Source organism: Betta splendens, chromosome 16 (assembly GCF_900634795.4).
Source record: "Betta splendens chromosome 16, fBetSpl5.4, whole genome shotgun sequence".
In the NCBI taxonomy this organism is placed as follows: Eukaryota; Metazoa; Chordata; class Actinopteri; order Anabantiformes; family Osphronemidae; genus Betta; species Betta splendens.
Genome location: NC_040896.2, coordinates 19,088,566 through 19,109,566, shown reverse-complemented (window position 1 = coordinate 19,109,566; position 21,001 = coordinate 19,088,566). Strand labels below are relative to the sequence as shown.

Genomic DNA, 21,001 nt, shown 5'->3' with positions numbered 1-21,001 from the left:
GACACGTGTTCATGTGATACAGCAACAGAGACGATAGTTGGCATTACATGCTGTGGCTCTTTCATGGGGGTGAATAGAGACGTCCTGTTTTATTATGAACTCAAGTCCTTAGTCATTAGTTTTGTGAAAAATAATTATAATAATTTATTTTCAGTTCTTCTTGTGGCACTGGTTCAAGTTTAAAGTGCCACTGACTTCATTCTACATTCACTGTATTCACCTTAATGGGTTCAGTGACATCTTCTATGCCACAGTGTCTTTTATAACACTTTTATTAAACATATTACCATTTAGATTATTTCAGGTAGATGAATAAAAAAATAAACCAGTGCATTAACAACATTTTTGCTTTATACATAAAGGTTAAACTAGTTTAATGTACTGAATGACAGTGTGTCAAAGGCATATTGGAGGCTTTTATTCTTTATTCCATTAGGGGCGTTCATCAGTTTGATGATGTCTCTGTGCATGTTCATCAGAAACAAGAAATCAACTCTGTTTGCATTACCAGAGTAGGTGAAGGTGCAGTGACAGTAGCTCAATGTTCCATCTAACTCTCTCTGAATAGTTTGCCTGCTCCTCCTTGTGTGCACGTTCCACTGTAAATTTTAGTTTCTGATCGAACCGATGAGAGATCCCTCACTTTGACACAGAGCCTTTCACACACGGTGCAGCAGAGTTAGAACCAGCAGCTGGTTCTGCTGCATACACGTTCAGTACCTTTCCTTTCAGACGCACAAAGAATGTGTTAGAAGGTATAAAAAGCATATTCATTTTTTTTTTTTGGTCCTGCTACCTACTGTATAACAGGAACCAGGGTTTGGACCACAGGTGCATTATTGTAAGGGAGCCACAAACAGGTGCAGTTTCTGCAGAAGGTCACAGACAGAACAACCTTCAAATGCAGTTTTATGAATCTGTCTTTGATCTAAACTTTGTTGTTCATGCTCTTATCTGATCTGAAGTCTCTTGATTTATTTTTGTGATTCATTACAACATATTTATGGTTGTTAGGGTGTGCAAACACTTCTCTCGCCCACCTGATTGCAGATCCCAGTTAAAGTGTCAGTGAGCAGCAGTCTAATAACCCTCTGCAATTCATCATCTGTTATTGATGATATGGGAATAAGAAAGACCAGTAAAATTATCAGGAAACTCAAATGAATGTCGGCGCGCAGAGGTCTGCGGTCATTATGCATCAGGTGCTATCCAGCCTGTGCGCTCGCAGATAGTACAGTAATCATTCCTTTCAGGGTAATTAGGAGGAGCTGACGTCTCAGCAGTGGAGTGATGGATGGGGAATTAACTCCTGCTCAGCTTTTGTAGCCAAGGGAGCAAAGCTTGACCTGAATATAAAACAGCCAATTTGCTATCGTATATCAGAGCCCGCCTCGAATTGTCTTCTCGGCCACTCGACACAATGGGTCGCTAAGCGTCGCTGAAGGGGCCTGTTTTGCAGAGTGAGTCCACGTAAAGGCTGTGGTTTCTAGGCGCTGGTCCAGGTTTCGAAGCCTAGCGGCAACTTCTCGCACGACGCTTCGTGGCATCGCGGGTCGAGGAGCCGGGTCGAGGCCCACGCTGCGGCGCTAATGTGTTCTCTGGGGACAGACACGCAGCTGTGTGCAACTGCTGGTTCCCACCGCACCGTCCCAGCGACCTCGAGGCAGCGCAACCCCCCCCCCCCGAGCGACTTTCCTGTTGTCGTGACAGAGCCCCTCAGATATTGATTGCCGGCTTCACTTTCTCTCCCGGCGCTAATTCGCTGCATCATCTTGACGCCTGTCTCCAGATTGCAGCTTGTTTTCTGCCCGGCGGCAAACATGACTTTTAAATGGTTGGAAATTGTTTTTTTTGTGTGTGTGTGTGTTTTGTGTTTCCTCTAAATTAAAGGCAGCCTCTCCATCTGATTGTGCCATTCTGCACGATGTGCACTTACCACGTCTCCATTAATCACGCATCACTCACAATTACCGGAGTGCAAACATCCACAGCATGACCTTAATCTGCCCTGCGGAGAGGGAGCAAAATTTGATTTCTGGGGCAACAAAATGTGCCAAATTGTTTGTGAGGCGCGGAGAATTAAACAAAAATACACCAACCAGAGCCTCCGATTCTAAACGTGGAAAATCAAAAACGAAAAATCAAAAATGAACGTGTGACAGAATTAAAGGTTAAATGTAGCAGTTCACACACTCCGTGACCTTTTCAGTGCCGCTCGCTAATTTGATACTGTGACTCCGCTCCACCGCTGCGCGGCGACGCCGGGCCTGAGCCCGTCCTCCATCGGTCGCCGTCAATTAGACGACGAGGGAACTAATGAGGCAGCGCGCCTGTGACGGGGGAGGGCGCGCGCTTGTTTAGGAGCGAGCGGGGACGAGTGTTTTTCTGCCGGCCCGAGTGCTTTCTCTCTCTGATCCTCTTGTTTTTTAACAAAAAAATCACAGCGCGAGCGCCGCTGAGCCTTTGTGCCGAACCCCGAGGCCTGATTTCAGATCAGGACTAAAATATCAGCTCCTCGTTATGAAAGAAATAAGAGGGTTTTGTGCAATAGGTGGTTGCAGAAGCATCAAGAGTGGATGTGTCGCTCCCTCTGAGTTTGTCCTGATTGTCTTTCTTTAATGGACGGCAGATGCAGAGAAAATCACTGGTACCGAGGCATCAATCACTGCAGATGCATTTGTAGTGAGGTCACTTCGGCGACAACTCAACGGCTCTGTTGCTGAATGTGGCACTGATGTTCTGCTCAGTAGGGGTTGTTAATGAACTGCCATGGAACAACTGATGACTGTCAGAGGGAGAGCATCTGTGGGAGAAATCCACTGTGACTCAGGTCAGTGGAGGTGAACTAGAATAAATTGGTCTAAGTAACGATTTCTCCTCACTTCTCCTCTCCTTATTTCCAACATCCATATAGTTTAAAAAACGGTTGTAAAGAATAAGTATCACAGAGAGCTTGGGGAAAGAGTGTTTCATTCATTGTTTACTGCTGGTATCACAGTGTTCACAGTGGATTTTCCTGCTGTGTGTTTGAGATGATTGAGCCACGATGATCAGAGCTGAGCTCCACATAATGGGATCTGCATTTATTATTTTTCCAACTGCCCCTGAAAACCAACGAATGAAAGAATGAAATCCCTCTGCCCGTGTGCGCGAATGTAACTTCAAATACATTCGACTGCAACCAGTGAAATTGTGTTTTCTTCGCAGCACAGCAATCAAAACACGCGAACCCGCTCCGGATATTTGTCCTCCTTGATCCGTAGCGCGCGGGCGCGCGCGCGCGGCTTCGGGTCACTTAGGAGTCACTGCTGAGAAGCGGAACGCGCGGCCCCGCGAGGCCCTTGCTGCCCATTGTGCGCGTGGGGATCAGAGCAGCACTGATTGGCTATTACAGCCACAGGTGCTCCGCTCTGCCCGCGCGCGCTGATTGAAGCCATGAATACGGCGTTAGCGTATCCACAGTCATACGCTGTGAGGATCATTACAGAGGAAGTAGATGCGCGGCTATTTCCCCAGCAACAGCTAGTTACAGCGCGAGTCCGCTGCATAGCAAACGCCGCGTTGTCACGCAGGGCAGCACTTCGTCTGCGGGTTCAGACGGAGTGGGGAATGAAATTGCGAAGGAACGTGAAACTCTTAACCTCCTGTGTGAAATCATTGGCTTTGGAGCCGCTTTTTGCGTTCAGGCGCCGCTTTCGACAGAGAAGCTCAACTCACGACGCTCGTGACTCTCGCGACGCATCCTTTGCAAAAGATTTTCACTCCTCGGGGCGTTTACATCTAGTCTTCTGTGCAAAATAACCCTATGGCGCGAAAGTGGCGATTGGGAAAACACCGACTGATCCTCATTACACGAGTAAACGCCGGCGCTGACGTGACCAGACGCCAGACCCGGCGAACAAACAGATGGCGGCCGCTGGCGCCAAAGCGCCGGTTCGCGACAGAAGGTTCATTTCCGCCATAGCTGTTGGAGAAGGTGCTTGACGAGCTTCCGCAGCCTGAACGGTAACGACGCAGTAATGTGCTGTACTGCATGTATTCATCTGTGTTCTGGCTGTCAGAGAAACTGTCTGTGTTTAATGATGCGGAAGATGCTGGCGTCTTTTATGCTCTATATACATACATATATTAGACACAACATTATACACAAGGACAAGAGTAATTATCCCTAAACTTGATTCAGTGTATGGGTTTATGAAGGTGACTGGCACTAAATGGGTGTGAGCGGAGCTTACTTAGATGGACAGACCCTATTAAAAATACTGCATTTACTGCCTTTATACATTGACGGCCTCTCTATAATTCAGACCTGAATTACCTCAGGCCAAGTCTTGCCCTCCATAACAGATGATAAGGAAATACTACTGATGCTACTGTGTAAGTGGAAGGTTTTCCTTCATTAAAATGCTAATTCAGGTGATGCACAGCAGCAGCAGATCCGCGCCGCACCATAAGAGCTGTCCTTGGCTGGAGGAGTAAGTTTGTGTTTTTGTATTCTTCTTGTATCCTAGACTTGACAACGGCGCGTTGACAAAGAGTAACACACGTCCTGCATGTCACGTAACATGGTGACAGAAAAGACAAAAGTGTGTATTATTTAAGAACGGCTTCTTCCTGCGAAAGAAACAACCAAAAAGGAAGCAACTACTGGTATTAAACCCAAAGTGTTGGCCAGCGGTGGTTCTGACTAGTACTAGTTCCCGTGGAACATTGGGTTGACTTGATGCCGGGAAATATACTCCACTCCGGTGTGTAATCACCAAAAGGCAAACTGTGAGGCGAAACCATCTGCCGGGAACTCACACAGCCCATTTTCTTGTCTTCCAGCAGCAACCCTTTGTAACAGTGAAGGAGTCCAGGGTCATCGCTTTGTCGCGCCCAAGAAAAAAGCATGACACCCTTCGTGTGACATGAGACAACCTTTTATTCTTTTATGTCTGAAAAGATTATTGTACTGACTGAAAAGGAAACAAAAAAATGCCACAGAGCTTCATCATACAGTGTAATTAGAGCTGCATAAAGACGCATTCAAAAGCGGGGACCTATTTACTTTATAATACTGGATCGTTCAAAAATGAACTATTACTACTACTACTACTACTACTACTGCAGTACAACGAGCCAGAATTGCTCCTCAAACGATGCAACAGAATAAAAATGATTTCTTTTATCAGTTACTTGAATCCACTGCTGAAGTAATACAGAACGTCAAACCAGGACGACCTCAGTGAACGTATGAACCACTGGAACCTGTACAAATGTGGATCCTTTGTAAATAATATACCAAAGGTCCTGTACTGTACCGCCTATGGCACTTTGTAATCCATTCTGGGCTACAGAGGTTCTGGAGCCATTCGCTACACCCTGGATGGGTCACCAGTCCATCACAGACATTTCCCATTAAACAGTGATGGGTTGCTATGGGTGACGACTGGGGAAAAGTTCTCCCATGTGCCCATGAGCTTTTTGTATCGGTGTTCCGACGTTAACAATGGAGCCGTGATGGTCCGCCGGTGCCACTCTGTCAGTCATTGTTCCACCATAACCTCACTGTGTCCTTTCCACTCCCCTGATTAGCGTTTTCTCAGGCCATTGCCACAGTGAGGCGCCTCCGTTGCATTCTGGGAACGATTCCTGACTCTTCACGGCGAGGCTGAGAGTCAGGTAATTGCAGCCATTAGATCCTCCTGTGGATGAAGTTGCTTCTAATCAGTCCGTAGTCTCCTTCACCGTCCCTGCCTCTGTAAGATTCACCTACACCGAGGAGAAAGCGTTGTGTGGAAACTTGGCAAGAGGCAAACAACAACCACGTTTATTTTATCTCATGTTGAAGCCCAGGTATAAATAACGTCCAACGTCCACATTATTTACAACCAAATTAGAATGAATGCCTCCGAGCGCGACGGCTGTACAGCAGCAGCTAATCACAGCTATTCAGACGTTGGGCAGTTCTAAAAAAAAAGGTAGTGATTTATTCAAACGGCCACTTTATCCTAAAAGGAAACACAGTCAAAGACAAGAAGAGTGAAATCACAGCCCCATTGGTTTTGAGCCTAGTTAAAATGTGGAACAAAACACTTTAAGCGAGCGCGATAATAGCTTGTGGAAAACAGATGGACGGCAGGCGACAGCGCAGCGCTCCAGCGGCGCGTCAGCTGTTAGATGGGATGTGTGTGTTTTGTCTGGATTCCTTCATTCCGCTGCCGAAGTCTGCGATTTTAAAGTGTCCCCGAACTTTTTGAAGGTGGAATCAGTCTTCTACTCGCCGTAGTTCCGCCCCATCATCACACGTTGGTGCAGTTCGTGGACGGCGGCGTGTCCACCTTGCTGCGGATCTCCTTGATGTCGTTGAGCGGGGAGTCGCTGGCGCCGATCTGGCACTTGAACACCTGCTTGTAGGCCTTCCTGAAGTTCTCGGACAGGAAGGCGTAGATGACCGGGTTGACGGAGGAGTTGCTGTAGGCCAGGCAGTGGGCGGCCACGCGCAGCACGAAGGAGGCCTGGTTCAGCGGGAAGGTCCCGAACTCCACCCAGAGGTGGACCACGTGGTGAGGGAGCCAGGAGAGGCAGAACACCACCACCACCACCAGAACCGTCTGGGCCGTCTGCGAGAGAGAGAGAGAGAGAGAGACGTTTAGAGCGAGGCTTCACATGCTGAGTTCAAGTCACGGTTTAGTCAGGAACAAAGAGACAAGTTTTTCACAGGGTAATGACTTGGAAAACCTTTGTTCCCGCCGCTATTCTGCTGTTGTTCTTTCATCCTTTGTGCTACGAATCACCAAACCCTTGTTCGCTGCTCTCCTTTTGTGTGCGCAGGCGATCGAGCAGTTATGTATAAAACTCAACGGCGACCTCGCGCAGAGATCTTTGTTGTGTTCGGCTGAACCGCCGCATCACAAACGAACCTGAGGTGATGACGGAGGGCGGGGGGAGAGGAGGAAATGAGCCGTGGATCCAGAACTTAGAAGACGCCAAGTCTCATTCGAGCTTCATTCGTTCATGGAAAACCAGCTGATCACCGTCCCAGGTTGCTCTAATATTCATAAAGTAATGTGGGAGATGGTTTAGACTTTCTGTTCTAACACTGGGACCTGATTACTTTTACTGTAAGCCTCATACGTCTCTGTTCACTTCGTGACTTAATGAGGAGCTACTGTATTAGCACAGAGTACAGTATGTGTTCATGTCCTCAGTTTGCTGATTTACACCCGCCAGTGCTGCGACAAAACCTCAGGCAAACTTTCTTTGTATGAAACTCTAAAACAAACTATAATGTGAAAGCCACGAGTCTGGGATTCATGAATTGTTTAAAGAGAAGTTGGTCGATGTTATTACCTGATGCCAGATTAGCCAAAGGCTGCAGCCGAGGAGTGTCGTCATAAAAAGGTAATTACACACTCTCTGATCAGCTCAACTCCTCCGCTGCGTTTCTGAATTGGATTTACACCAGAACTATTTCAAGGCCGTCGCTGAAAGTACAAGTCAATCTGTGTGGTGAGGAAACGCAGCATTTTGCTTGACGAAAATAAAACTTTTTTATAATAGTTTCAGATTCATTGTGTGTAATGTAAAGTACTTGGACCTTTCAAATTCAGAGCATGAACGTGGCTCTACTGAGATTTAACAGAATTCACATGGAACAGTCAAAAGCACTAATAACCAAAAAAGGGTAAACATGCAGCAGAGAAAAGGCTCGACCTTTGTCTGCACAGAGAAAAATAACGTGGCCAACGACGTGGTTCCGTGGATGAATGGAAAAACAGGACCATTGTGTCCACAAAGCTGGAGGACACCCTGACCTTCACTTTACAGAATTCACCATCATGTCCAGATTATTAGAGAAACAGAGAGGCCACACTGCACTCGGGCTTCTTTTATAAGGGTAGTTCTGGGGCCTGATGTAATGAAATGCAACATCCATCTAAATCATGGAGCGATGGGAAAAAAGCAACAGGTGAAGACGTGAAGCAATGCAGCTGATTTGACGACATGAAACAGGTTCATATTGTGTAAAATGCCACCAAATCAGTGTGTGTGTGTGTGTGTGTGTGCGTGCGTGTGTAAATACATGCTGAAAAGCTCATTATCTCCCACACACTCCCACAGCCTTTTCACTGAAACCCTTCTGTGCTTTTGAGCTTTCTCCTTTGACACAACGTTCTGTTTATGATGTATATCATCTGACCCAAAAGCAGCACTTAGCTCCAGTAGCTGGGCTGATGATTGCTGTGGAACCGGCCTTAACATACTCAACACCAGTCAAGTGGTTACTGTACCTTAACTGGGTTAATGCTGACTAACTGCCCTTCTGTTCATCTTCAGTATTTCAGCATTATCAGAGATAAAAGGCGCTGACTTGGCAAATGTAATTTGAAACAAAAACACGCGATTTACAGATGAGGAGGGTCTGAATGGTCTTCACACACGCTCACATCGTGACCTCAGCCCACCTGAGGCTCATCTGATAGGTTCACTCCACCAACGGCGTTGGCACAGGATAAACTGGGAAGTACTTTCCAGCCACATTATCTCCACTCATAACAGCTGTTTAGCAGCTCTATGCGCCCTAAAATGCCTGGATAATTAAAAGCTGTCGAGATTCATTTTGATGCAGAGACGCAGATGTTAAGCGTTTTACAGTACGAGAATGGGGTGTGAATTGATACTGTAGAAGTAACGGGGGGAATGAAAGCAGGAGGTGGATGTGAGGTCAGCCTGCTAATTGGCCGTAACGAAAGGCTGCAGTGTGTGGTGGAAACAGACAGAAAGACAAACAGACACACACACACAGACAGACACACACACACAGACACACACACAGACAGACACACACACACACACACACACACAGACAGACAGACAGACACACACACACACACACACACACACACACACACACACACACACACACACACACACACACACACAGACTCAGCTGCAAACTGGTCCAATTACATTTGGTGGAGCATCCTGCTCCTGATGCCCTGGGGTCTCAGAGTGTCACGTCTGTAGCTGCTTCAGCTCGCTGCTTTTCATCCATTCGGTTTTGTCCATTTAGGACAGAAAGGCTCAGCTCGCGGAGACGAGCCCTCTCCAGGCACTGGCCGTCCCGCGTCTCCACCTTTTTAAGACGACTTCATTTTCAAAACGCTCAGAACCATCTGCGCGCCATCTGGGTCAGCGTCAGACCGACAAACCGGGACCTGCTGAGCAGAACCCACACGTTGGGCCCACAGCGAGTCTGAACCCAACAAGCTCCATCGCATCAGCAGCACACGCGCAGGGACTCAGTGCCTTTTCACCGGCCGCCCTGCTGTGGGTGCGTCTGCGTCTCCCTGCTTGTTCTCTCAGCATCCTCCTCGCGGGCCTGGTGCTGAGCTGCACCAACGCGACGCTGCTGCACGACTCTGCAGCGTCTGCCTCATCGCTGTAGCTCCTCCACTGCTACGGATGCAGGTGCTGGATTGACTTATCATTTCTGTTAAATCCACCACCAGCTCCGACAGCTACCGCTTTTACCCACTTAGTGAGAGCAGCTGCCGACGTGTCAATCAAACCTGGGGCTCCACATCTGCACAGGCTCCACGTCGACATTTGATTCTCCGCTTGCTGCGACGCTGTCAAACACTTGGTTTTATGTCGCAGGCTTCAAAACTCAACTTCCCACTGAGAGGAAGTGAAAAAAAATCCCTTTTGCTGACTTTTCACACTGTGACTTTCGTTTTTAACAGCCCTCTGACCTTCTTGCTCGCCAATGAACACACATTTACTTAAGTGCAGAAGTTGCTTTACTGGGTGCAGTCCATTTATCTTCATATCAGTAAACGCCAGCAGCTTATTTATGGCGGAGCCAGTAGCTGAGAAGCCTTCATGTTTACGATGGGCCAGTTTGTCATTGTTGAATAACAGTTGTAACATAAGGTTAAACAGTAGTTGCTCAAGTGAAACTCCAGCTTCAACGGTTCAACCGTTCATCACTAAGCTGTCACTCTAATATTTCCTCTGCGCATGCTCCATCTCTGCCCCTGGACTGCGCTGGGCCACTAAATCATCGGAGATTCCGCCGAGCCTCACATTCACCGCCAACCGTTCCCGGTGTCACACAGCCATCGGTGGCTGCCGGTAACCTGGATAACGGCGGGGGCTGGAGCGCCTCCACCGAGCGCTAGACCGCACGCTGCTCGTGGGCTACGTCACCTTCAGCGTGACAATTAGCGGTAGCGTAAAGGAAAGTCATGGGAATTAATTTTTTATGGGAACGAGTGATCGATGGTCACGTGATGCTGAGACGTTAGACCCCGGTGTGGAGGAGTGCGGCTCTGCAGCTGCGCATCATTAGCGAAGGCCAGGACGCTGACCTCCGCTTTGACTGGAACCATATGAGAAAAGAAGCGCTGCAGCTGAATGGGCCATTAAATCCAACTCCTGCATGCATTATATATAAATCATGGCACCATCATATACATATATTAAAGCTCATTTAACGGTTTAATACATACCTTTTTCTTTGATGCCTCTGACTTTTTGGACATGTTTCTTAGCTTTTTGTGCAAGTGATTTAAAACCTGCAGACAAAATAAGTGGGATTTCTTTTAATATTGCGCATTGATATGTGCGACATTAATAAATGACCTCGTGCGTAGCGCCTCTCACCTTTGCGTAACAGAAGGAAATCAGCAGCAGAGGCAAGACGTAACCGAACACAAACGTGCACACGACGTAGACTTTCTTCTGGTTCTGATCCGGCCACACTTCCCAGCAGAAGGTGTGATTCTCCCCCCTGTGAAAGATGTTCTGGTAGTACATGATGGGCGCAGCCATGGCCAGGGAGAGCATCCAAATCACCAGCACCCCGATCACCGCGTGCCTCGCCACCCGGATGGACGAGGACTTTCTGGAGTGCACGATGGCGATGTAGCGATCCACGGACATGGCGGACAGGGTGAAGATGCTCACCAGCATGGACACCGTGAAGAAGTAATGGATGAATTTGCAAATGAATGCGCCCAGGACCCAGGTCGGCATCATGTAGATGGTGGACTGGAAGGGGATGCAGAAGAGCAGGTAGGAGAGGTCCGCGATGCTCAGGTTGAGGATGAAGATGTTGGTGGTGCTCCGCGGCTTCCCCGGCTTGCTCCGGGCCAACACGGTGATCACCATGGAGTTGCCCAGAACCCCGAGCGTGAAGATGAGCCCGAAAACCAGCAGCGTGATGAAATTATCCGTGCCGATCCCGAACAAAAGTTTCTGGTCGTCCTCCTCCGCCGCGCTGATGTTCCACGGCTCTTCCGAGAGCCACGCGGACTCCGACAAGTTCATGATTCCCGTTGGTCCTCTTCGACTGGACTTGATCCGCGGATGGACTGACCAGTGCGGCGTCCGCGTGCCACCGCCGCTCCGCGACGCGGAGTTTCAGAGCGACCGGTTCGTGCGCCGACGCGTCTCCATCATCCGCGCTCAGAGGCTGCCGTTGCCTTCACGTGTCTCCACGTGAGCATTTAGCCAGGTCCTCCGCTTTATTCGCGCACCAGACTACAGTAATGCGAATAAACGATCGTCAGTCGCTGCCCAGTTGCGTGTACAGCAGGCGCAGCTGTGCGTCTTGGAGCCGCCTAGACGCGTGTGCGCACCGACCGCGCAGACCCGCTCTGCGGTCCGTTGGATCGCGTCTGGACTGTTTCTCTCACATTATATCGGGGGCTGGGCTCTTCCGTTCACGTCAGACCCCAACGTGCCACCTCCTACAAATCGTTGACAAGAAATATTCATCTGGATACGTTTTGTTCTGTCTCGAACCATCTCTGCACAATGCTGTTTTCTCCCTCAAACTCACATCTCGGCTTGAGTCCAAATGTTGTTGAGCTGATCCACCTGACTGCCAGAGCTGCTACAAATCCTGTCTAATGCCACCGTCTGGGGTCCCTGTCCTAAACACAGTCTGCCCATTTCATCATAATGGGAAAACATTGCTACTATTTCAGGGATTATAACAGCCAAAAAAAAAACAGTTGACACAGGTTAAATGTTCGTCTCCAATAACACAAAATGTCAAATGTGACTGCTCTTAATTCAGACCGTGGAGTAATGGAGAAAACCAGTTAAGACACGAATATAATTCTACAGCATGACCCTTAGCCCTAAGGCAATGAAGCTGACCACTGCATCAGAAGTCAACCAGAGACTCCACTGTGTCAATGAGAAGGTTCCCAGAAAGACTGACAGTGGAACTGAAGAATTAATCATGAATATTTCACACAGGAAATGGCTTATTGTTCAGTGTTTGAGGATATGTGAAAACCTGATATTATTCTGGCTAAAAGGCAAAGCAGGAAACTGTGAAAATAACAGTTAATAAATGCCAGTGACTACAATCCCAGTTGTTCCGGTTTTGTACTTAATCTAAAGGGTTCTTGCACAATTTGTCTTCAAAATGATTTAATCACTTATCAATTAACAAAAAGCACTTCCTGAGTTGTTTTCAATTAATGAATCATTGAAGCAATTGCTATGAGAATCATTCATTCTCGTCAAACTGTATCGCAGCAGTGGAATAAAGTGATGAGCGGCACATTGGAAACCTTCCGTCCGCTGTGGAAGTGGGCGGTTGGACACATGGAGGTGCATGGAGAGCACCAGCAGCTGCTCTTCCTGTTTCCTGGTGATACATCACAGCGCTGCCTCTGCTCCTGCTCCCCTCCTCCGGCCGCGGGGAGCAGAAAGGTTAGACAGGGGCAGCGGGCACAGACGTCTGCCGCCTTCATCCATTCAGCCGGACTTGATCGCATGTAATTGGTAAATGGTAAATACAATTGTGGTCTAAAGGTCAGAAACACGACGACCACCTGTTTAGAACAAATGAATGGCAGGCTCTGCTGTAATAAAACACTGATGCTCAGTTATTATCTTTATCATTACTGTGATATTTATCATTGTTGCATTGTTACGTCAATTATAGAATGTTTTACAATTTAAACAACCTCTGTAATTTTTTTATTTTATGCAAATTAGATTTTTTCTGTAAAGTTTTCACTAGATGGGGCTGTTTATACTGTAATTAGCCAAATTATTTATATGATGTAAATAGCTTAAGGTGTATTTGATGTTGACGCCTTATTAAATAGTTTTGCTGCTGTGACAGGCATTAATCCCTGCTCTGTTTGTTTGGCAGATAGTCATTAGTACAAATAATGAGAACGTTGTATCAACCAGTTTGGTTTAGTAACACATCACCGAGGTTAATTTCACACAGCACTTACACACAATGCCAACAAATTGTCTTGGAAATGACATGCGTTGGTGTAAACTCTGTTTCCTGTTTCGTTGCCCTATGACAAAGGATGAAAATAACTAATTTAAGCAATGTTACAGTGCTATTAAAATGGTGTTTATGAAGACAGAAACTCATTTTTTACTTATTCCCTCGATATAAAGAATCAATTCAGAGACAACTAAATCATTTAATTTAGTTTTTTATTAAAAAATAAAAGTCTGTATTTATCAACCCCATCGCTCAGTCTCTGTCTGCCTGATTGGTATTTATTGCTGGCTTTGCTTCCGGTATTAGGTGCTGTTGACTGAGACTTTTGCCCTGTTTCTACCAGATTAAACCTAAACAGGTGAAACAGGGCGGTGACTAATATCCATCTGATTTTTCAGGGCTCATTAATCAAATGTGCAGATAAGATCCAACTTGTGCATAAACCTCCCAGGAAGACCTTTGGGTGGAAATAGCTGCTTTCTTCTCACTCAGAACGGGTTCCTATCAGCACTGAGCAAAGGGAGCCATCTGATTTGATGATTAATTTGCCACATTTATGCTTCTTGTAACTGCTTTATGCTTGGCCAGTGTTACTTACTTACTGCTTCCCACGGGCAACTTATTGAATCTGATTTGGACAATAATGTAGTCGGTGAAACATGACTTGAAGGCGTTGATTTACATTCATTTGTATTAATTCACTTACACATGTGCAATCTTTCCAAACATGTACCGGCGCATCAGTAAGTAGATGTGACATGACACCAAATGACCTCTGGTAATAATTCCAGCACTACTGACACCAAAAATAAGAAAAGGAATTATGATGAAAACCAAATGGCTGGTGCAGATGTTCAACATTTATTTCTGCTTCAAATTAAATCATTTTTTCTTGTATAAAAGTCTTTATGTGATTTGTTGCTCTTTATCAAAAGCCATATAAAATCTGAATTAAGGCTAAGGATGAATGAAAACCGCTGTGTGCCTATAGGAACCATTAAACCCAGAGGAGAGTCGGACACCTGGATTTACTTACAGCCTGCTATCGATAAAAGCATCCGGTCATACATAAAAACATGAAATCACAGTGATGTTTCCGCTTAATTCAACGCGTGCCCTTGAGTGCAACTGCTGGAAGTGAACAACACAGATACAGACGATAAACAACTCTGTTCCCCTAAGTTACAGTAATGGATAATCCAAGCTGTTTTCAGCCCATTACCTCGACGAGGCCTGGATTTCCATGACAACAAGTTACTGTATCTCTGTCAAAATCAGTTCAGGGTCTGAGGTAATGGGGTAATGTTATATGACAGACAAGGCTGAGTCATTTTTTCTGCCCGGGGCTGATATCGCAGGTGAGCAATCACAATATTGATTCTGCCCACAGCCTCTGTGACCCCCCACATTTCCCCTCTCCGAACCCTCAGAGCGACAAAGTGCAGATGAACTGGTATATTTCTGGGTCTGACTGGCCCAGGATGCATGGTACTGGCTATGGGGAGTGTTTACGTTGGTCAGTTGCTTTGTCTATAGTCTATTGATTTCCTGGTCGCTAAATTGAAAAATCGTCCCTCTAATGAACAATAAGAAATGAAGGACTGCGTTTAACAGCTCTGGTGCTGGTGAATGGCTGTTTCTGCCGGCAGCGGGTCCGTCTCAGGGGTTTTGGTTTCTTCAAAACAACAACAACAAACCTACGAACCTAAACAAACCTCAAGAGAGCGAACCACGGATCAGACACAGCATCTCACAGCTAATGTTGTGCGTTGCAGATCTGGGTTCAGCGTCGGCCGCGTCAAAAACCATTTTATTTTGTGGTGAGGTTGAGGTCACCCAGATTCTGCTCCCTCACTTTTCTCTCCTCACGCTCCACTTTCAAAGTTCTCATTGCACTTGTGCTCTGAGGGGAAACACTGTTCTTCCATTAGTAAACAGCGCCGGCAGATCTGATTTCATAGTCCACAGAAACTCTGCTTCAATTTGGGATTCATAAGAGGATGAAGGAGTGGAAATAATCCATGGTAATAGCAGTGGGACACAGTGGATAAAACCAGAAATGAACAAATAATCAGACAGATCAAGGCAGATTTTGTGAAGTATACACTTCAGCAGCAACAATTTGGTCTTCATTCAGTGTTGTTGATACCTCTGCACAACTGCATTACTACAGAGATCAAGTACTAGCAACTCAATGTAAATGCCACCTAAAAATTTGGGATGTTTATCAAAACCAAAACAAACAACACTTTAATGTGAGTTTCCCAGTCACATAAAAGCCAGCACTCCTTGTTTACACTATATGTACTTATAAAATACAAAGTCCATCTTCTGTGACTGCAGCTCTCTCTGGCCTCTTGGTCTCAGGGACAGTTTCCGTTTTTGTGCTCAGTGATTTGCTCCTGTGTTTGAAACTAGACTGTGGCCCTGCAGAATAGCGCCACCTGCTGGACGGGGGAGACGTGGCTGATTTACAGGAAGTAAACCACAACATACTGTAACAACAACAAAGGGCCTGAACTGTCGCAATGCACGGAAATCAAAACGTCAAGACATGAAATGTACTGTCACAATGATTACTTAATGTTTTGGAAATGTGAAAGATATTAGTCATTGCAACTTTAAAGGTGTGGACAATAGCATTCGGAAGCATTAGACAACTATTATCACAATATAAATTCTGACTGATTTCACTCACAGCTGTATTTTTTAATGTACAAAAATACAAAAAAAAACAAAAAGAGGTTTGATGGTGACGCATACCTCAGCAAAGGCATCCCATTCTTGTCCACACCATCTGGTTCCCAGAGTGTTTATGGTCATTAATGCATAGATCACCTATAGAAGAATGAAGCTAAGTCATCTATCAATTAATAAATAATTACTTCAGTGAAGTTAATACCAAAGCGTCGAATTAGATCACATTTTAATTCAATCTGTTCAAATATGCTTGTAGAATAATTATGACTAGAGGTTAGAGAAACGTTGATGTGCAAACTTTACAACTGATAAAAATAAAATAAAATAAATCCTTTTTTTAAAAACTGTTTTTATTTTTTTATTCTACTTTTGAATGTACTTGTGAGAGTGGTGGATAAAACCCTTTCACTGGCTTAACAATGAAGCACCTTGCTGTCGCTCTTAAGCAAGGCACTGGCACTCGACTACCTGCTGGACGGCCCCCGTTGTGCAACCGTAAGGTGCTTGTGTCCCACTGACTCAACACAACGCGCTGCTGCGCGCTCGTCGACTCGCTTCCTGTTCCTATTTCACAATCCTGGCCACAACACGTTATCCCGCGTTAAACCGAGCGCTCCGCCGCGGCTCCGCAGCTCGCGAGCGGACGTGAACTAACGTGTCGTTTCGCTCCGCGGCTTCTTGGCGGAGCGGCGCTGCATTCCGCCCCACCCCTTACAAACATCATCACCGCCGCTGTACCTAAATCAGGAAGCACGGAGGCACGTTTCTCCCCTTTTCCTTTTTTAAACGGACGCACTTTGGCGATTGCGGCGGCGGACAACCATAAAGGGGAGAAGGCGTCATCGCTGCCGTCGTCGGCGACCACCGCGGACCGCTGCTGTTGGAGACTGACAGCTGGTTTCGTCCAGTACGACGCTCAGCTTTGGATGCATTTGGCACAGACTGAGCGGAGACGGGTACGTGCACGGTTCTGCCTGGTAGCAATACGCACACACGCCGGGCGAGTGATCTGGTGTAAAATAAAAACCAAAAAAAAAAGAAAAAACACTTCCACGCACACGGTGGTGTGCGCGTTTCGGACGGTAAACATGTTGCGTGCGTGTCGGCGGCTCGTTTGCGGCGCGCGCGAGCCCCCTTTTCAGAAAAAAAAAAAAGCTGCGGGCCCAGAAATATGCGGGGAATGTGATTTGTCGTGCTCGTCGAAGTCGACACAACTTCGTGCACGCGTACGCCGCGTAATGGAGAGCTGTTGAGCGAGCGGAGCTGTCACCAGACGGTGACTCCGCTTTGTCGTATGCTGTGACGCCCCCCCCCCCCCCTTCCTCCCCCTCCGCCAGCGCTGCAACCTCTGCGCAGCCTGTTGGCTTCCTCCTTCGCTCAACCAAACCCCCGTTAACGCGTCCAGCGCTTCACTGCGTCCACGCTCGGCGGCGGAACAACGCGCAGCACTGAGACGGTGCCGACGTCAAAGTCGATCCTTGGACCGGGCCACGTTTCGGGCCGACGTGCTTTAACGCCAGGCTTGACGTTAACCGAGTAGAGGGCGTAGTTTTGTGATGGTTTCAGGCTTTTTTTAGTTGGACGTAGGTGTGTTCATTGCCTTGTTTATGCTCGGTACGGCCACCGGTGACCCACAGCCTATGTTGGCTTTATCAGCTGGGCTCAGATTATTACCTCATAATATTCATCAACATCCACGATATGCTGTCAACTTTGTATTGTAGATATTTTCTTGGTTAGTTTTGTGCCTGTTTTGTTGTTGTGCCACTCACTCATCACTCTTATCTGTGACTTCTGACCTCATTATTCATGGTTTTATTAGGGGTGTGGTTAAAGTTTGCGTCTTTTTTTTCGGTAGAGACGTTTCTCATGGTTTCACCGCGCCTCCGGTCAGCCGGTCGACCACTAAGTGAACCTCTGGCTCATATTACACTTATGATCAAGCCTCAGTTGTATCAGACGCTCACATCTGATACAACTGAGGAGACGTCTCCTTCCGACTCATCGCATCAGCCGCGCGGCCCAACTTCGACGTCACATCATCGGATCACGCGGCTGCAGCGAGGCTGCGATCCGCTTCGCTGCGCTGAGTCCGTGCGCTGGGATCTAAGGGATCACTGGCCTGTATTAACATGCCAGCAGCCGTGGCCCGGGACCTCCCGCATTCCTTCGCAGCCCAGCGAGCGGAACCTTCCCCACGCGCCGCCTCCGTGTTTTGCAGGTGATGCTCCGCGGTTAGAGCGGCTTCCGTCCTCGAGCTCGCGCGCTTCCTCCTCCTCCTCCTCCCGCTTCCCCTCCTGCCGCCCGCCCGCTCGCTGTTGGCAGACAGGTTGAGTCACGTCACCTGCTGCTCGCAGCGGCGTACGCCGTCGACCTCGGGGCAGATGGTGTTTTGAGTCGAGAGGGCGGAGCTGGGATTAGAGCCAACCCCAGGTGGCTGCAGCCGCGCGTCCCCGGTGGTGAGCATTAAAGCTCGAGGCTGTTTCACGTGCCCGTGCATAACAAGGCAAAGCAAATACCTGCTGCACGCGGCACTGGTCCCCGGGGATCACTGCTTCTTTTAAAAAGAGAAATGCCACGAAAACCCACCCGCGACAACAGGCGATTCGCTCGACCCGTGAATCCACAGCAGGGCGCGGTGGCGAGAGAGGGCGACGTGACTAATCCTCCGTCAGGAAAGAGCCGAGGGTTCAGGCGCCGTGGGCCGCGTGAGGTGAGCCAGGAGCTAAAGAGATGTTTGACACCAGCACAGCTGGAGGCGGCTTCTCTCTGTCACAGCCGACTGGTCACCGGGATGAAACCTACTCAGTGACAGAACAGTGAATGTAAATGATGGGCTCCATGTAGTGAGTGACAGGGTCAAAAACTGCCAAAAACACTATAGATTCTTGGCCACAGATATGAATAGAGATTTTTCATTGGGGCATGGAAATACATTATTATAATTTATTATTAGAAAGAAGGTCAAACTAGAGCTTGGTGTTTTACTTACTTACTTATACTTTTTGTTTGTTTAGTGTTTAACCGAGCTCAGAACTAACAATAGCACAGTAGATGTTACCTTGACAAAGCGATCACATGCCCAGCGCAGTGTGAGAGGTTTCCCAGCCCAGGGTGACATCGTCGAAGGTCTTGTTTGTTCAATTATCAGCCTGACACCCAGCCCTTTTCCAAACACGACGCACACTTGTTCTAGGAGCTTTGGAGGAAAAACGAATCAAGCCCGAAACACTGAAACAGAAGAGTGAATTGAACTGAAGTGAAGGAAGCAGAGTTTGGATGCTGGACGTCACTAGTAAACGCCTCCCTCCAGAGCAGATGCTGCCCTTTGACCCCAGCTTTCTAGGAAGCGTAGAACGAGAGATGGATGGACTCAGGGCTGTTTCTTACCCCCCCCCCAAACACACACACACACACACACACACACACACGCTTCATATTCATTACATAACCCAGTCTCACAGCAGGGCAGCTGGAAAAGAACTGGTGCCTCACATGCAACAGGCAGACACACACACACACACACACACACACACACACACACACACACACACACACACACACACACACACACACACACACACACACACACACACACACGCGTGTTCCAGACACTCTCCTCACAGGCTTCGTCACCGTTGCCTCATGCGTCGTCAGGTCAAACACACACAGTGTGTCTATGATTGTGTGTCAGAGAAGCGCATATGAGCGGTCCAGCGTCTGCAGCTGCAGGACATAAAGAAGGGAATTCATGGAACCGGGTTAATGAATGTCACGGAGCGGCGATAAAGCAGGTGAAAGCCTCACGCTCTGAGCCTCCAACACAGACGTCCTTGGCGTGAGCTTGACTAGTAATGACGCAGCAAATCACACGTTTAACATTTGGCCCTCAAACAGCAAAAGCCACAAATAACTGAATACATTCCCTGTCTTTGATGGAGTGATGTGGTAGATTTGATGACATCATAATTAGTGCATCTGCTATGAATAGTGAGGCATGAAACCACGCTATGAATGCGTCAGGCTGTTCAAAGCTCCTGGCTTGTCCTAACAAAGAGCTCTGCATAAACGTTGTGTCTTTATTCCCTGTGAGCAGACGTTTAGGCGGAGATCGACGTCGGCCCGTCCCTGAAACAACATTCTTGTCATGTAGTCCGTTCTTCCACGCATATTCAGTTACGTGCTTATTATTTCTGCTCTCGTCGGGCTCCGTTTGTCTGGGCTTTGCTCCCCGCGTTCAGCATCACGGTGGCTTTGGTTTGAAAGCCGTGACGCGTCGCTCTGAATATTCTTTGTGAAACGTTTAATGCGCATTTCGATGTAGTCGCATTTTCACCGAGCATAAACACACAGCACTCCTCTCTTATGTGCGTGATCGATCTATAGAAGTCGGTTTGGTGCCGGCTGACCTTGTGTTTGGGGAAGTTTGTCAGACGGAGCGAGCGTTGTGGTACAGTAACAGTTGCTGTGTTATTTTCCATTTGTTTCTCTAAAGTAAAACCACAGACGTACAGTACAGTAGTTATTGCATGTTGATCAGGCGGAGCCAGAAAGTTGCTCGTGATATTGCTCCATATCTTATTGTAGTTGGGTTTATTGCTTTCTGTTGCTGTTGGAGAGTGAGCATTATAAAAAAGCTGACTTGACTGGCAGATTTATGTTGCAGCCATTGTGTGTGTCTATATATATATATATATATATATATATATATATATATATATATATACCACCTCTATTGTTATTGCAAAAAAAGGGGAAATTGTCTCTTCGATCGGTCGATAAAATGTAATCTGGCTCAAATTTGCATCAGAGTGGATGGAAAAGATCCTCATTAGTCGTGCTTCATTCTTCTCTGATGTCTTTTGCGTGGCACCAAAGGTAAAAGCACTTTACACCTGCCTCTGTGACGAGAGAGCTTTAAATGCAGTCTCTGTTCCATTGTTCGGGCCTGAAAACCTGATATCTGGAAAAGTGAAAGATGTTGTAAGTACAGCTGTAGATATCTGTATGCTGTAGTATATGTATATAAGAGCCATTTCCCGT

The 21,001-nt window shown here is 47.2% G+C and overlaps 2 protein-coding genes and 1 long non-coding RNA gene across 3 annotated transcripts in view; 1 reads left to right on the top strand and 2 right to left on the bottom strand.

The window, feature by feature from the left end:
- Positions 1–4,906: 4,906 nt before the first annotated feature.
- Positions 4,907–12,260, bottom strand: galr1a (galanin receptor 1a). Its single transcript, XM_029128100.3, has 3 exons — positions 10,654–12,260; positions 10,500–10,565; positions 4,907–6,605 (listed from the first exon to the last, which is right to left on the bottom strand). The coding sequence occupies exons 1-3, from the start codon at positions 11,317–11,319 to the stop codon at positions 6,285–6,287; spliced, it is 1,053 nt and encodes a 350-aa protein (XP_028983933.1). The 5' UTR covers positions 11,320–12,260; the 3' UTR covers positions 4,907–6,284.
- A 1,840-nt stretch (positions 12,261–14,100) lies between these two features.
- LOC121201689 (uncharacterized) lies at positions 14,101–16,559 on the bottom strand. Its single transcript, XR_005896739.2, has 3 exons — positions 16,427–16,559; positions 16,022–16,096; positions 14,101–15,753 (listed from the first exon to the last, which is right to left on the bottom strand). It is a non-coding gene; the product is annotated as an uncharacterized LOC121201689 (long non-coding RNA).
- A 202-nt stretch (positions 16,560–16,761) lies between these two features.
- The window catches only part of mbpb (myelin basic protein b), a 21,354-nt gene continuing 17,114 nt past the window's right edge, over positions 16,762–21,001 (top strand). The window contains exon 1 of the mRNA XM_029128101.3: positions 16,762–16,914. The gene's annotated coding sequence lies outside the window, so the exon portion shown is untranslated. The remainder of the gene's footprint in view (positions 16,915–21,001) is intronic.